This window comes from Taeniopygia guttata, chromosome 18 (assembly GCF_048771995.1).
Source record: "Taeniopygia guttata chromosome 18, bTaeGut7.mat, whole genome shotgun sequence".
Classification (NCBI taxonomy): domain Eukaryota; kingdom Metazoa; phylum Chordata; class Aves; order Passeriformes; family Estrildidae; genus Taeniopygia; species Taeniopygia guttata.
The window spans coordinates 8,559,441-8,577,102 of record NC_133043.1 but is presented as its reverse complement, the minus strand read 5'-3'; the positions used below and the strand labels follow the sequence as shown (position 1 = coordinate 8,577,102).

Genomic DNA, 17,662 nt, shown 5'->3' with positions numbered 1-17,662 from the left:
CCTTTAGAAGCCCCAGCGGAGGGCTTTGGTGGAAGCAGAGATCAGCTGTGAGCTCACTGGAATTTAGAGTTCCAGTTTCCAACTCATCAGGCTTGTAAAGCCAAGCCCTTTCCACACAACCTTCTGCAATTGCCCTTTTCTTCCTGAAGAATTACCCAGATTGGGGCCACAGCCCCACTGTAGCCAACGGTGTTCAGGAGTTGGGCCATAACAGAAATTCAGTTGCAAAACTAAAATTGCAATCCTGTAATTAGGGTCAAAAGGCAAAAAATGAAGTTACCAACAGGGATGCTGGGGTTAATCACTGGATTAATGCTTAACACAAGAGCTCCTGCAAGATAGTTGGTTATGCATTAACATGTGAGGGGAAAGCTTTCCCTGTCACACCAACACCTTACTAATGCCCACGAGATGGAAATGATTTACATAAATTAATGGTAGTTTGCATTATTATACATGTCCTAAAATTATTGCATCTTTTAAATATGCAACTGTATTATTTGTCCCCCTTTGCCCTTCAAAAAGAGTGCGTATGAGCTGACCACTGGTCTCTAAAATTTCTAAATAAAATCATTATGTCATTTCAGACATCCCCTCCCCCCTCATCTGACATTATGGAATGGGATGAAGAGCAAATAACAATGAGGTTTATTAACACATTTTTGTCTGTGGCAATACATTTCAGGAAAGTGCTAAACTGACCACAAAACAGCTTGCACCTGTGTAGTTTTGGTAATTCTTGTTTTTATACACCACATAAAACAGGAGCCCCATTCCTGCAATTAGGAGAAGCAGATGGACAGCCAGAGAAGAAGCAAAGTCACATATCCTAAAAGAAGCTCTGCCTCTCCCAAAAAAACAGTAGAAAAAAGCATTCCCTTGTATAAGCCAAAGGGTACAGAGCCTCATCAGAAAAATACAACTTGGCAAGTCTTGGAATAATGTGAAGTGAAAGGGTTAAAAAAGATAAAACTCATATGAGGGCAAATTAGTTATGCAGTTGTCAAGTGAAAGGCACTTAATGAGCTTTATCAAATGGAAGAGCAAGTCATGAGGTTGATGAGAACTTCTAATTTTGCACCTGTCTGAAGGATTGTGTCCTTTCTTCATCACCCGAGCTTCACCCTCTGAGACAAGACAGTGACAGTCAGCTGTCTCCAGAACACAAGAAGCTAAAAGCTCAGCATCAGGAGAGTAAATGACCTGGCCAAGGACACGGAGCAAATTCACCATCCCAGCAGCAAACTCACCACCCCAGCATTGTCCCTGCTGCCCTGCTCGGGGCAGGTCTCTCACAGCGCTGCTCTGCCCTTGTGAATACTTGCTGTGCCCTTTCAATGAGCACAGGAGAAAAGCTCCTTCACCAGGAGCCGGAAGGAAACTGGGCAGCATAAAGAAAAGTTACTTGCTTTAACAACATCGCCTCAAACTATCGAAAAAAAAGCCGTCATTCAAAGGTAAGGAAGAAACTCCTCTCTCGGAGGAGATGCACAGAGGAAGCCAGCAACAAGTGCCGGCCCTCGGGCGGCCCGGGGAGCTGGCAGCGGCTCCGGCTCAGCCTGCCGTGGCTCCTCTCCCTCCCTCTTTGGCACACATGTAACACGAAACTTCGCATCTCCACGACAACCAGCAACAAAAAAAAAAAAAAAAAAAAAAAAAAAAAAAAAAAAAAAAAAGAAAGGCAGAGACAACAGCTGGCTGTCAGCAGCGGAGCAGAGAGGAGCCGAACGAGCAGCGAGCCGCAAGGAGCCAGAATGAGGGGAGAGATGACGTGAAAGTTTAAGAAGACGGAAAGAACAAGAGGAGAAGCAGAGCTCGCGGTCGGGGTAAGGCTGAGCCATCGCTGCTCCTCGGTCAATCGCGGCACCCACGCTGCTTAGCGAGGGGCTGGAGCCTGGGGAGCTCCCCCTGCTCCGTCAGGCTCGGAGCAGAGCTTGGGAGGCGGAATTTGCTTGCCAGGGACACCGAGGAGCAGAGGTGGCAGGAGAAAAGCTTTTAATGGGATTGCGGAGAGCTGCGCCGCGGCCGCCCTGTAACAAAAGGAGCCCGAGCGGGACCCTGCAACTCCTCCGCCGGTGACAAAGGCAGGCTGCTCGGGTTTCTGTGCTCGTACGGAATGGATGTCCTGATCAGCTGGTGACCTGTACAGAAATAGGTGGTGTGCTGGGTCCAGGCTGTGCGTGTCCTTAGCGGGGAGCACAGGCAGGCTGGAAACCTGAGGGGTGCCAGCCACAGCTTTTCCCGGAGCTCCTCCCAGCTGCAGCTGAGTTTTATCCCCCAAAATCCTGCTGCAGAGAGCTTAGAAAACAAACCCTGGTCGGGGAACTAGCACGCTGTGCAAGTTAAGCATCTGTGTCCAATAGAAATAACTGGGAAGATTTTACGGAGTTGCTAATGAGAACATTTAAAAAAGAAAAATAATTCAGCCAGTGTATCAGGCACAGATGCTGATTTAGTGTTCAAAGCAGCGTGAGAACCCACTGCTCTGAGAGACACGGTCATGTACATACACAGCTCATGGTTTACAGTAACCAGACTGTCAAGTTTGAATGCAGTGAGAAGGGAAGGAAGAGCAAAAGGATCACCTAAATACATGAAATTATACAACATAATCATTTAGGTTGAAAAAGACATTTTTTTGGTTTAGGCTTTGGTTTTACAGAGGTGTCCACCTGTGCTCCCATCTCTGTTTCGCTGTTGGGTCTGGGAAGAGGGCCTGGTAATGGAGACTGGCCTTATAAATCCCCATTTTCTGCTATATGGTGTTGACTTCTCTGTTTGGAAGTTCCAAACTGAGCTGCAGCTCAGCTTCCAGCACTGAGCTGAGACCCCCTCAGCCTCTGCTCAGAGGTGCATGGGCAGTCAGCTGTTTACAAACAGGAGCAGAAAGCAATTTCTCACAGAAAAAGGTCTTCCCAATCCTACACATGCCTGTAGGGAGGAATGTTAAGGATCAGGTATTTCCACTTCTCTCCATTTCCATTAACGAGGAATGGAGGGCAGGTCTTTCTGACCTACGTGTTGTACAAACATGGAATTGGAACTGCCTGAGTGAGGAGATGTAGTAGTTCAGACCCACAGGCCTCCAGCCTGGCCCTAAGGCTCAAGGGGATGGAGGGAAGTTTCCACCCTGCTAAGGGAGAGTCTGTGTAGGTTGGTTGTTGAAGTTAAGAGAGTTTCTTAAATAAAGCATGTGAAAAAACAAAGTTTAGTGAAGCAACAAATTAAAAAAATAAGGAGGGAGGAGTGAGGGGAGAAGGGCAGGGGAGGGAAGGAGGTAGAGAAACATGCCAAATTTTCCTGGCCAAAAGAAAATCTTAATGGGTTTGGCTGGGGGCTTGTCCAGCTGCGGCCATGCTGTTCATGTGTGGGGGGAGAGGCACAGCAATGTGAAACACATGTCTGGATAAAAGCAGCGGGACATGGCTTGTGTTACAGCTGTCACAGTTCATGGGCCTCAGCCTGACTGCAACCAACAGTGGGTGTGGGAATGAAGGTACAAAATAATCCAAGTTTGATAGAGCGGCTCCTCTCTGACAAGCCCCTGAGCACAGAGCCTGCAGTGGGCCAGAGGCACCCACTGGACAGCAGGGGCTGGGAGGGGTGAGGAGCAGCACCCACCCCACACCTCCCTGCAGCCTCTCCCCATTGCCCCATGCAGCCACAGCTGATGAGCTTCCAATCAATTCCTCCTGAGGCAGCAGCTGCTGCAAATTTTGATTTTTCATTTCCTACACCCCAATGGCACCTTTACTAGGATTAGTCCAGGATATTTCAAAAAACTCAAAAATGCATGTAAATTTAGGAGACTTGTAGATGTGAGCTCAAGGAGAGGGCACAGAGGTGGCTGTTAAAAGGTGGAGGAGTTTCCATCACTCTCAGGGCATCCAGATGCTGGACTTCAAGAACCAACTACTGAAAGATCGTACTATGTTTGTGAAGTCACTAAAAGGCTTTCACAGGCACATAGCAACCTCTCAGTCAGCTTCCTGGGGAATGGATATATTGCTAATATTAGAATAGACTTTCAGGCTAGATTCAAGCATCACCAACCCTAAAAAAAGTTCTCTTGTAGAAGAGCTACAGGTTTATTTTTAAAATTGACCTTTTTCTTTCATTGGATGGCTCCGTGTTTTGGTTTCCCCACTTAAAAAATTTCTAGTAGTGAGGAATTATGGGGTTTTGTGGACATGTTTGTAAGATGGACTAGAGAAAACCAGGGTGATCTGCAGAGGTGTAAAGATTCCTAGCTCAGTGCCTCAGTGGGCAGCTCTGCTACTGAAACTGTGAATTCAGTGCCTTTTTACCATTAATCTAATATTAGGTTGTAGGGAAGAGAAGGCACATTTACAGTGTTGCCTCAAAACCCATCTCCAAATAGTGGGTGGTGGAGATGATAGGGTACTCCAGCCAAAGGGTGACCCAGGCAGGGCAGCTTTAAAATCTCAGGAATGTGTGGCCTTCTGTTCCAAACCAACTGACAAAGTCCCAGCTTTTCTCCCATGGCATGGAGCTACAATTTACCAGTTTGGGTGTGTGCTGTTCAAGGGCTGAATTCTCTTGATACTGGAAACTATTTTCATCTGCTTGGGAATGAATTATAGGTCTGTCTGTCTCTGTGCACTCCTGTTTTAAGAAAAATGGGCTTGTCTGAACTATAGTTAAGATTCACATGGCTGGTCAACTACAGTCATGGCAGCAAACACTGCATTAACAATGATGAGGGAAAGCCATGCACTGATAATGCAACTGCATTTCTATGGCCCTTTTCATCTCAGCAGTACACTAAAAGCTTAGAACAATAAACAATCATGCAGGAATTATGACACGTTATGCCAAAATGCATCCACACTGTAGGCACACCTAGCAACCCAGCATTGTTTGAGAACAGGAAGTACTGCAGACCTTATCCATATAAAATCAGAAGGACGTTTCAGGGACCAAGAACAAAGCTGGTATGTTTTAAAACTGGCCAAGCCTTCATGTTCTTTAAAAAGTGGCCAAGTACAGTCAGAGCTTATTTTAGAGTTTTAGACCAGAATAAAAAGCATCCCCTCCACTTTGGCTGCTTAGCACCCTCCTTTCATGAGGTTGGGCTTGCCTTGTAAGATTTCCTACCAGATAAGCCCCCACAATCCATACAGGCTTCCCATCCCTGTACAGGTCCAATTTCCACCAATTTACTGGACTAGTCTGAGTAAGAGCAACACAACAGTTGCTTCTTCAGAGCCCCAGTCTTAAGGAAAAGCCAAGGTTCCAATGAGAATGTTGCTGTGGCATTCTACTTGATGGGAAGATCAGAAGGTTCTGCTTTCTAAGGTCTCTGGAGCAGTCCTGCTGTGGGCAGTGGGCAGTGGAGGAGAGCCAACTCACTGTCACTGGGACTTGCTGCATTAGGACTAAAGGCATTGGCGGGTTCTTGTTCCCCCCGAAATTCTCCCCTCCAAAGCTTTATCTCCAGTTTTAGGTTACTAGAGCAACAAACTTATGCAAGCACAATAAAACTAATGGATCAGGATTATGGCAAGAACAGTATGAGGAGCATGGTTGAGTTAGGAGTAAATAAGAGTGGAAACCACACTTGCATCTATTCTAAACAGGTTCAGTGAACAAAGTGTACAAAGTACTGAGCAAAATAATGGCCGGTTCAGTTTGTAACTGCAAAACCAGGGACTTGTTGCCTTTCTATCTAAAGATTCCCAAGCATGCTGGAAACTTGGACACCCAACAATTAACAAACAAATCTCTGATGTGGTTCCATGTTCCGCTGTCTTGCAGAGATGAAGTCACCCAACAGTGGGATGTGATGATTTACCCAAAGTCACACAACCAGGGAGCATCACTGGCAGGCTCGGGAGACTGCCTGTATTTACTAACTTGCAGTCCTGGGGCTAAACCACAAACTTAAATGCACAAACTTTTTGCACTAAAAAAGGCTGCTCAAATACCCCCAGGCTTATGCCTAAACAAGTGTCTCATTCTCAGCGGTAAATTTTAGCTCACCCACTTCCTACAGTTCACCTTTGGATTGCAACTGTGTCCACACACAGATCAGGACAGACCAAAAAACCCAAATGTAGAGCAAAAACGAAAAACCAAAATGTACAGCAATTCTAAAAGACTCACAGCAGCCTCACCAGCTTCAGGCAGACACAGAAATGTGAGACCCCACTGTACATGGTCACCCCAAAGCTCTTTTTCTTGGAAAAAGAAGCCTCCACATGCAGCCAGTTGACAGCAAAAAGGAACCTTGATGGAGGCTTTTCTCTTGAATGTCTAGATTGAGGCTTTTAAATGGCTTTATTCTCCAAGGGGCTGAGCAGCCAACTTCTTTAAGTGCTTCGGCTTGGCACGAGTCCACTAAAACAACTTAGAAAGATAATTTCAGTGCTATTATGGCAATTTTCACAGCTTTCTTCAGTGGGCACAGCAAGATGAATCTGCATTAGTGCTTTCTGGGAATCTAAATCTATGTAAGTCCTAAACACAGGACGTGCACTTTGGTTTTACAGGGTCATGTAATCCTTGCAGTTGAGCAGCACACCTGCAGCTGTTTGCCATTCCCCTGCATCATTTCTGTGCTCTGTCCTTTCAACCAAGGCTAATAACTCATGGCATGTGGCAGAATGGGCCTTTTTTTCCTCAAAACCAAATAAACCCAAATTAAATTATTTGGGTTTTTTTCCTTCCCCCTGCTGGGTCTTGCAACATTAGAGGGCAGAAAGGTTTAATGATCTAGTTCCACTGGCATCACTGAGTTAGATGAGTTACTTCTTAAGTCAAAACCATGAATTTCAGGTTGCCACCCCATGCCAGCAGGATGTCACAAACTGTCTGTGACAAGACATTGTGTTACTTTCTTTTCTATGTGAGATTCTAATCTTGCCTCTCTTCATCTGATTTTCACTTCACGTGAGCTTTAACTACAGCCGTGGAGCACAATTTCCTGACATCAGTCTGACAGTGTGTTATGGATGAGTTACATTAGCTCTGCTGCCCTACAGCCAAGTCTCCTCTGCTCTAGAGGGTTCCCATCCTCTAGATGGGTGGGTGAAGTTTTGAGGAAGGACAATGATGAGCAAGAAGAAATTCCCAATTGAGGAAAACACTGGCAGACAATTATGTTTACTCCAAACCCCTGAGAATCTCTGAGGTATTAACTCGAGTGGCTCTTCCAGGCTCTAAAACAGCCTGAAGGTAAACTGTTAAGGCCCACATCCTTAAGTTTCAAACCTCTTAAGACCTCCATGTTTTAATAATAATGCTTCAGCTGAATATCCTGCACCACCTGGCCTTTACTACAGTTGGTGACTGGAAGCTTATTTAAACACAATATAATAAAACATAAGGAATTAATTCTCACAGCTCCACTCTGTTATTGTAATTAATGTCATCACCTTTGTGTTGTAAATTAAGCAGATGCATAAGACAACTGGTTTAAATCACACTATCCTTACCCTTGTGCTCATCTCAAAGGTAAAATCTTGGTTCCACTGACTGAAATCAATTGGGAAAAGGTCACATCAAAACTAGCCCTGAACAAAGATTTTACATCATAAGTAGAATGGAACATACAAAAGTCCATTAATGTAACTGGCTCTCTTGGGGGAGTTTTACTTTTTGCCTTTAACAATTATTTTATTCTTCACCCTTTTACCTTGCTGCAGAAGCAGAAATCCCAAAGCAGAGAGCCCTTGGAAACAGCAGAAAGTGCAGTCAATCAGAAAAACATTTGCTTCCTCACAGGTAGGTTGGAGACTGCACCACCACCATCAAACTTTGTCCCTGATATAATTCAGACCAAGGTAAACAAGCAACATTCCTTGCAAGTTTTAGAATAAAAACTCCTTCACTTAGCTCCAAGATGAGGTACCATGGGCAGAGTGGAATGTTCATTAGAGAGACAGGCTTTATCAATTTTGACTAAGCACTTTGCTAATCCACATGGAGTTCTGCAATCCTGGTCAGTAATTCTGCATGTATAACCAAATTTCACAAACCTGGTTCTTATACTTGTTGCTTCTGGTGCAAGCCAAAGCATGGCATGGAAGTTTACAGCAAATTTGGTATGAGGAGAGCTGGGCAGGCAGAAACAACTCCAAAGGGAAGAAACATTTTCACAATGTTAAAGCCAGAAATTTTATTTTTTTAATTTTTTTTTATTCTAGAGCCAAGAAGAGAAAACACAAATCATTTCACCTCTGCCTCTTCCACCGTCTCTTAGAATGGAAACAAAATTGAAAACCTGTTGACACAGATTCCTGCAGCACTAAGGATAAAACAGCCGTTTCTGGAGAAGCTCACTTGGGGTATGCAATCATCTGGAAAGAAGTATTTAACCCTAGTCTTAAAACTGACCTTTTCAGGTCAAAAGACCACAGCTCTGCCTCCTTCCTAAGTTGCACGGTGATCTTTCTGTGGATGCAGATTTTCCATCCACCCCCATTTCTAAGAAACCAGCTGGTTCCGATTTTTATTCCTTAGCTTGGATTTAAAAGAACAAAGAAAACCCTTTTTGAATTGCATAAACATACAAAACTAATTTAACTTGGCGCTGTAGTACTTAAGCCCAGCATGCAAAGGAACAGCCAAGGTCTCTCTGTCCTCAGTGTGTTTAGAAAAACTGAACTCCAAGCATCCATTTGTTTGAGTAACCAAGCCAGATATGCAGTAAGGGACTAGCTGGTTTGTTCTGGAAGTGCTGTCTTGGTCACTTGGCTTTGTGTTATCACCAAGATCAGGATATTAAATTACATTGTTCAAGTCCCAAAACCCAGTGTAGCCTGTTACAACACACACAAACCAGTACATTTTGATATAGTAATGAAATAAGAGTTATAACCCATTCAAATGTTGACCTGTCCAAACACTTGTTTTAGGTGGAACTATGGCTATTTCTCAGAAATATCCAATTCCAGTTCCTGACTGAAGCAAAATTTGAAGATCCATAGGTCCTATGCCAGCTAGTTTTTTGCAATGCTTCCTAAAATCTTGTTAATGGGGTAAAAGAACAACAAATACTGGTGACAAAACTGAGGCACTTTAGTTTGACTAATAATATTTTCAGTAACAATAGCTCCTGATCATCACTCTGGGAATAAAGAAGGCCTAAGATTACTGAGCAGGGCAGGTGTGATTAGTTCCACAAGGGAGGTATCTCCCTGACAGATTCAGGGGCTTTTGCTTTGCTTATCATCAGCAGTGATGGGTGGAATCCACTGTTCATTTCATATATTGCTCTGTGGCTTAAAATAAAAAAAACCCCAAAACTAAATTTAACTTTCTTTATAAAATTGCATTCATCTGTAAGAGCTTGAAAAGCATCCAGCTGTCCCTAGTGAATGCAGACTTTAACTTTTAGTATCACATACAGTAAAACTGGTTAATAAAAGGTTATTAATGTTATTGTATTGAGGTAAATGCCTTTGTTTTTGAAGGGGGGTTCTGTAGCTCAAAGTGAAGAAGCCTCCAAGGGAGTCTACTTCGTGTAACTCAGTAACAAACAACTGAAGACTATGTACAGTGGAGTTCAGCACTGAGAATTCAAGTTGGGTTAGAATTGCATTTGTTTCTGGAAAGACAAGTTAGCACAACTGGGAAAAAAAATGCTTTGACTGGGTGAGAGCCAAGGGCAGGCACTGTCCAGTCTAACTCAGTGCCTGCTGGAAGAAGTGTCCTTGTAGGAGAAACACCGTTTGGACTTTGCTTAACAGTAGTTGACAAAAACACCCTCGAAGCTGGATTTTGAAATTAAAACAGAGCCAGAACACGTAGACAATTAATAGTCCTCCACCTTAGCTACTGGGAGCAAGGACTGAGACCAGATAAACTTGTTTTCCTTGTGATCACCGGCTGTATAAGAAGGCTGGCAGCTCCCTAGCATTAGTCAGTGAAAAGGTTTATTCTCTGTTTGGTTCTCCTGCAGCATAAAGCCTGGAGAGGTTGTGACAGAATGTCTTCTGAAGGTTTTCTGAAGGAAGTTCAAGCCATTGGTGAGAAGTTTCTCCTTAAGCTCCAGAAACTGCCCAAGGCTGAGCCAGTGGAGATTGTCAGCTTCTGTGTGGTTCTTCTGTTTATTGGTGAGTTTGTGGATGGTGGCAAAGGGGTGTCAGAATTTCTCTCCTCTCCTATGGGGGCAACTTGCTCCACAGGCTATATAAGTGGGTTGGTGGTGTTGGCTGTTGTTTTCTAGGCTGTGCTCTAAAGCCCAGGTTAATTCCTAGGTAATTTTTTAATACTCAACATGTACCTCTACATGGTTGCAGGGCATGGCAGGAAACAGTGCAGCTTTCCCAAAAGCTCCCATTTTAAACATCAGTTAAATCAGCAATATTTTAACCAACCCAGAGCTGCTGTAATGTTCTGATGCATAGAAGACAGTTTATAACAAATGGTACTAGAGCATCTCCCTACCACAGAAGATACTTAAGAGGGGCTCTGAATGTCATTCTTGTATTGGCTCAGTGGAAGCCAATATGCTTCAGATGAGCCTATTTATTCTCCTCTGGTAATGGCAAGATTCCTCCTGCTGCTCTGTGTGGGGATGGCATGGAAGGAATAACAACTGGATCAAGAACTGCTGGAGCAAGGAGGATGAAGTTTGTTTATACAATGGGAAAATAAGCAGGAAGGAAGACAGGCCCTGCTCCTCAAAGACAGGGCTTGCTCCCGGCCAAAGGAAGGGTGTGTATTCAGTTGGACACTCCTCCCTGGGCTGGAATTCACAATATCATACCTGCTGCTTTATTTGGTTCATCCCTACAGCTGGTTCCCCAGAGGTCACGTTACCTGGCAGCCCAGGTCCAGGCTTTAAAGGAACACGTGCATACACAGAGGCATGCTCACACTCTTACATGTTCTGCAGGATGGAACATGTCATCCTTTTCTACTCCAGATAAACTAACATATCCCTGCCAACACCAGCCATCCTAGCTAGAGTAGAGGACAGTAAGTTAGGCCACTCTTCTGTGAAACAAACTCCTGCATTTGAAGTATCTTATTTTTTCAAGCTAAATACAGAAGAGTAAATCCAACCCAGTCGTGAATCTCTATGCTTAAAGAGCATGCTGAACTCACTCTTCAGAAATACAACTGCCACAAATACCAACTCCCTCAAGTCTGGTTACTCAGAAATCCAAAGCTGGACTTTCATCCTTTCCAGGAACATAGCTGTGCTTAGGTACTGCATGTCAGCTCCCAAACAACAGCCCATTAAGTGGCTCAAGAAACCCTCATGTGGTTTGGAATGTAGCTCTTAAGGTCTCAAAATGCCTGGTAATGATTGTCCAGATTAAATGGAAAACCAATACAAAGGAGCAGGAATTTAGGAGGAGGAAGATGGGGATATAGGGCAAAACAAATTCTCAAGGAACCAGGCTTTGCTCATTTTGCTGCTCCCCAAACAATTTGGAGGAGACACAGGGTTACTCTGCAGGGATTGTTCCTATGCTATGAAGCAATATCCCTTGTTTCTCTCGCAGTTACTGTGCTGGTGCTCACGATCATTGCCTGCAGTTGCTGCTGCTACAGCTGCTGTGGCTGTGATGGACGCCCTGATCCCAGACACAGGAAGAGCCAAGTCCGCCCAGCTGCCCATTCATGAAGTGACACAACCTGCTATCGAGGACATGCCTGGACATCATGATTCAGTGCTATGGGAATGACTTTCCACACTAGCCCACTGAAAATGGCAATAACAATATTAATTAACATGACTCAAAGGACCAGAAATCACAGCGTGGAATTCCTTCTCTCTGTAACAGCCACTACTGTGACCAGAAAGGTAAAGCTCCTTTACCATCACTGTGTCCCTCTTCTGGGCTGGGATGGGGGGATAGGGCATGGACACAGATTGCTGAGAAAAGAGAGAGCTTTTCCAAAGATAGCCCTGCAGCTGGACCAGCTGAGGATTCCCCCTGGGACACAGAGCCACAGAGCAAAGCAGAGGCCACACACACAGCCACACACGAGGCACTGCCTGCTCTCCTCACCAGAAGGATGGTACCGAGTGTTAGCAAAACCCACTGACACCACTGGGAGGTCCAATTGCTCAGGTCATCGTGGATCAAGGCCAAACCTGCTGCAGGAGACACACTTAGCTGAGATATCAGCTGAAAACAAATGGTGGACCCTCTCATCCAGATGTGCCAGCTGAGGCTCTGAGTACAGCTGGTAACAGCTGCCCCTGGTGTCATTTCATTGGTGATATGATGATGGGAAATTGCCAAAGAAGAAAACAAACCATGTGGAATACTCTTTGTAAATAGAAACATGAAGGCAAAAGGGAAAAAACTCACCAATCCTATGGTTTATTTTGATCATTCTCTGCTCAACATGCTCCCTCTCCACCCCCTGTGGTTCCACTCTTCTGCTTATTGCAGATGAATGGTTCTTGCAGAACATGGGAACTCTAGGAGATGAACAAATCCCAATCCTTACTTGAGGGATCTGTGTGCCTGACTCCCTGCACTGTGTGCAGTTTATTTCAGTAGACATGAACATGATGCCAGGGGTGTGTTTATGAGCAAGCATAGAGGCATTTCGGAGGAGTGACATGTGATGGGAACCATCACTTCAGGGTATGTGTGCAGCAGCTGACAGTGGGCACTGTGACAGAGCAGAGCCAAGAATGGGCTGTTGGGCTGGAGTTAACAAGTGCAAATAAATCCCTTTTCCATGCTGCAGCCACTGTGTATGTTTGGTTTACACTCTGGTGAACTTCCGAAAGGGATTTACGGACATACAAGGCTGTGGCACAGCACAAGAAGGCCACAATTCTGCACTAAACTCTGAACCACTGGTGTTTCAGCCCCAAATGGGAGACCAACCACCTTTTTTGAAGGTATAAACAATTACATGCATGTAGAGACGTCATCTTTTGCCTCTGTATCCCATCTAAGCATACGTAACAAAGTCAACATTGAGCTATGGAGAACAGAATCATCAAGGATTTAGCAATGGGTTTTAAAATACTCTTTACACTTCAGGAGGTACAGAAAATAAAGAAAACTCTGTAAAGATATGTATTTTCTCTGTTGCCTGCACCCATATTAGTAAAAGGCACATTACATCAGCTTCTTATGTATTTAATGCACTTTATTTTTTGCCAACAAACTGGATCTAGGTATTTGGTATTTTTGTACTGCTGCACGTTGGAATATATCTGCAGCCAGAGGCACAGTGAATAGTCTAAGAATTATAAGAAAAATAAAATTCCTGAAATTACCAGTGTTACTTTTAAATTAATAAAAAGCAAAACTTTCCAGTAGAAAATGAGGATGTTCTTTAGAAATAAATATTTGAGCCTCAACTTGACAACTGCCAAGAGCAGACTGCACTAGCATGAGCTACTGCATGCACAGTTATATTGAGACAACAAAGTGTAAAAAAAAAAAAAAAGAAAATAAATAGAAAAATTTTATTATGCTATCCCAAACCTTTCACTGCTAACCAACATGTTAGGAGGAAACAATCTCGATCACAGCATCAATTTAAACATTCAGAGGTGCATCACACCAACCTCCTGTCACATAAGTCTTTGCTCTTTTCACTCACAAATGAGTGGCAATCAAAGTGACATTAGGAGCCTCAGTTTTGCAGAGACAGACTCAACAGATGTTTTTGTATCTAGATTAAGTCACGAGTCCCGGGGAAGAACAGAGCTCACTTTCTTTCCAGGCTTGTGCTAGACAGTGCCAGCTGCAGACATGGACAGCATCCCACTGAGGGCTGTTCCAGCAGCACGGAGCCAGCCTGTGCAAAGGCAGGGGAAGCTTGGCAGGCTGGACACACACCAAGGGCTGACAAGTTGCTGTCACTGAGAGCAAGCTGCCAGGCCTTATCTCAACAAGAAAAGCCACAAATGCATGTTTCCCAGTGGTGGTATAAGTTAAACCACTGACAGATACCAGGCAGAGGAACAAGAGAAATGGCTCCTGTCTTATCTCAGCCACTGCGAGTTCCTGAATTAGAAACAGAATAAACATAGCACTGTTAAAGAAAGGAAAGAAAAACAGGCAATCTTCTAAAGGATTCAGGTGGCTTTCTGGAGCAAAGGACCAGCTATCATGTAGAGGGAGTCAATTTCTACACACTTGTTTGGACCTCACAGGCTTAATGTTCTGCTTTGGACTATTTTGTACCACTGCACTCAGCTGGACTATTCCTACAGCTGGGATTCAGACATGCCAGTTGTTTGACTGATCTGCTGCTTTCTTGTGTGCATTCAGGGTAGCCTGAAAAATGCTACCAAGTGCCCAGCTTCCTGCAGCTCTTCAGCTTCTGCTGACTACAAACCTGCTGGTACCTGGGCCCCTGCTCAGCACTCACACAAACTTTTGTGTTTTGGCTTTGATCAGTACTCAAATACAGGCACCTATAGGGAGCAGCAGTGAGGATGGATCCTCCTGTTTCAACCTGCAGAGGGAAATTCAGAAAAGCACAGAATAAGGCAAGGCTGCTTCTAACATAGCAACTGCCATTTATATTGTGAAAGCCTAGGAGGAACTGCACAGGAATACTGTTACTTCAGTTGTAATAATAAAAAGTGTTGAAATTGTTTCTTTCCCTGAGGAACCTCAAAGATCCAGCAAGGCCAACCCCTCCAGCAGAAGTGGTTGAAGTTCTACTGATGACTTAATGGAATAGCTTCTGTTCTGTAACATTATCCCTCTGGTTTGCTTGGCTTGTGAAAAATAAGTTTCCTTTTACACACAGGCACTCTCACACACCACAATCCTCCTTCTCCCCTCCCTCCTCTCTCCAGCACCATCCCTCTGGTCTTCTCCAGTCAGGAAAGGGATGAAGAGTTTTATTGTTGCCCACAGCAGTGCATTGCTCTGGAATGGGTTTATTCACCTAAACTGTCACAATGAATTTTGGACTGCAGGGCAGTCCTGTTCCGCCTCACTCCAGTCTCCTACTGGAGCTTGGAACACAGACCCAGTTGGGATCCAGGAAACACAGCCCTCTTCTCTCCACCACATCCTGCAGCCTGCCCCAAACAGAGGCCACAGTGGGCCTGCAACAGCTGTAGGAGTGGATAAAGCCATGAAAAGGAAGAAATGTCTGAGGAGCAGCTGAATTAGGACTTTTTAGTTAGGTTCAAGGCCTTTGATTTGATTAGATTAGCCACACCTTTGCAGGAATTAATCAGCTGTTAATCATTTACTTCAGCCCAAAGAGGCAACTTCCAGGCTACCTCTACAAGTCTCCAGGTACAAGGGGTCCCTCACCACAGGCCAAGATCTCTTGGGGGGTGAAGAGGAGGCAACAGAGGAAACGCCTACTACAAACCACAACAGCACCAGGTATTTATAAAATATCATACAGCTCTCCTATTCTGGGAGGTGAACTGCACTTAGCAAAAGAGACAGTAACTTCCCGGGGTGTGCAGTCCCACAGGATTTCTGCCTTTGTGTCTGTGGAACTTATATCTAGGCTGCCTCCTTTTTGAAGGGAAAAGAATCCAGAACAGCTTTGATGTCCTGTGTGCTGGTTGGTTAAAGAATGAGCAAAGTGATTTGCCATCTACCCAGAAAACAAACCATGAACTGAATGAATCTGGCTGTTGAGAAAGAAACAAAAACTTCAGCAAGTGTGAGCTTGTGCTTCAAGTCAAACCCAGCCTGCTGAAGATGAAACACTTTACAGGAATAATTCTTTTCCTTAGAATAGGGAGGATACAGACATAAGAGGCAGAAAGTCAAGGAACTTTTGAAAAATAACCAATATTTCTTTCTGTATTACATCTGCATAGTCACATTTGCAAGAAAGTGTGAGATAGTCCAACTTTTCCCTTGAGAAGCAAGGAAGCTTTAGTAAAACCACAAGATGCTCACAAAGAGATGCTGGATGTTCTTTAGAAACTGACAGTGAAGTCATTATTCAAAGTATCAGTGAAAGAGCAAGTGAGATCCCAGTTTAAATTATTACTGGACCTCCTTGTGGGAGGAAAACTTATACTTCTATTGCAGAGTAACAGAAACCATTAATAAAGCAAACTCCATTAGCAGGACACCCTTTTAAAACATAATTGGACTATTCTAAGCCCTATGGAAGAAAAGTTGTACATGATCCTTGCTTATTACTGTTCGAATTTTTTGCTTGTTTGTTTTTAAATAAGTGTTCATTTAAGCTCCATTGTGTCTTCAGAGTTTAAGCCCCCAATTCTTCGTTTTAGAGATCCTTCCAATAGTATTAAAGAATTTCTCCCACTGAATACTTGTCTTTCATGTATAGGCTGTACAGCTGACAAAGAGTTTATATTGAACATGCTGGAGAGACACTGTATTATTGAAAATATTGATAAGCTACGATTAAAATAAATCTCAATTGCCAAAAAGCTGTAGAGCACGCAGCTTTTCCTCTTTACATCTCCGCAGATCTGATTGTTAAACCAGTCTCAGCTGTATTTCCTCTAGTTTCTGCTCCAATTTCTGTGAAGGGTGACCTTCCTTTTGGAGGGGGATGCCTGCAGGCACAGACACCACGCATACCTGCACTGGTTTTGGGGCTGTTGCTGAAGGTATGGAGAGAATACAAGACCTGACCCTGTTGTTGTTGCCCCCAGCAGGGTGGAAGCCAGGATGTCACTCGAGCAAGCGGCATCCTCAGATCTGCAAGACCTAAAGAGACTGATTGCAACAAGTGATTGGGCTCTTGGAGGGCTGGTGGTGATTTGCATCTTCTGTTTTGTTTTTATTGCTCTCATTTTATTTGCTGCTATCTTTGGGTGCTGCACATCTCCAAGGCGCAGGCGGGACAGCTCATAGCCAGCAAAGTGGGGACACAGAACTTGGTACAGCTGAGCAAGAACTAGCCTGGGTACAACCTGATTGTGTTGTTCACAGAAAACTCTCATCTCGCCCCCTGGGTGGTTATTTCTCTCCATGCAACTTCCCTACATCAGTGGCAATGTCTCAATGCCAGCAAGTTGTTCTGCAGGCCACAGCAAACTCAATACACGAGCCTGTCTGGATTCAGGAACTGCAAGATTCAACAAATACCAAAGTAAACTTGTCTCTCAAGATTTTCATCTTTAAAGTAAAACCACCAGATAGAGATGGCAAATGGTCAGCCACCACCGAAAGCTGATAAAAATGTGTTCTGCTGCTGGAGCTGAGTGGGATGGGGCTTTTTTTCACCTTGCAGAAGGGCGGTAGGAAACTCTGGCCACTGAAAGCTTTGTCTTAACCCACTCTCTAAAAGTAGCTCAGACCATTGTTCTCCTGTCATACTCAGGCCTAAATACACTATGCAAAAACTTACTTGCCAGTACACAGTCTGTCTTTATTTGTTCTTAATTATAACCTTGCAAGGTCAGAGTTTGAGTTTGCTTTCACTATTTGGATAGTGAGTAGAACTGTATTAATTCAATATGTAAAAAGAAATGCAACGTGGCTTTGCTTTCCACAGCACCTCAGTCTCCTGTAGAGTTACGAGCAGGGAAGCCAGGCCAGGCGTGCTGCAATATGTGACTCTTGGATGCACACCCCATGATATACAGTTGGAAGAATGGATCAAGCTGAGTAAGGGAAGAAAAAGTCTGGGAGGGGTGATTTCTGATTATGTCAGTGATATTCCCTTACTCAGATTATTACTTTGAGCATGGTGAGATACTGGGGCAGGTTGCCTAGAGAAGTTATAGATTCCCCATCTCTTG

General features: G+C 44.1%; 2 protein-coding genes across 10 annotated transcripts in view; one reads left to right on the top strand and one right to left on the bottom strand.

The window, feature by feature from the left end:
* Nucleotides 1–17,662, bottom strand: part of RECQL5 (RecQ like helicase 5) — a 37,592-nt gene that overhangs the window by 10,478 nt on the left and 9,452 nt on the right. The window lies entirely within an intron of this gene.
* SMIM5 (small integral membrane protein 5) lies at nucleotides 1,100–17,267 on the top strand. 2 transcript variants are annotated; one of them, XM_072937110.1, is made up of 6 exons: nucleotides 1,100–1,826; nucleotides 7,668–7,746; nucleotides 8,169–8,309; nucleotides 9,926–10,079; nucleotides 11,481–15,308; nucleotides 16,571–17,267. In XM_072937110.1, the coding sequence occupies exons 4-5, from the start codon at nucleotides 9,953–9,955 to the stop codon at nucleotides 11,600–11,602; spliced, it is 249 nt and encodes an 82-aa protein (XP_072793211.1). In that variant the 5' UTR covers nucleotides 1,100–1,826; nucleotides 7,668–7,746; nucleotides 8,169–8,309; nucleotides 9,926–9,952; the 3' UTR covers nucleotides 11,603–15,308; nucleotides 16,571–17,267. The 2 variants fall into 2 exon arrangements, with proteins under 2 accessions (XP_072793211.1, XP_072793212.1); XM_072937111.1 differs by lacking the exon at nucleotides 7,668–7,746.

Bases quoted from the DNA above. Each gene is read 5' to 3' on its own strand.
- SMIM5 (XM_072937111.1), top strand. From the start codon at position 9,953: ATGTCTTCTGAAGGTTTTCTGAAGGAAGTTCAAGCCATTGGTGAGAAG. The intron at 10,080-11,480 runs GTGAGTTTGTGG...TTTCTCTCGCAG, and splicing joins TGTGGTTCTTCTGTTTATTG to TTACTGTGCTGGTGCTCACG.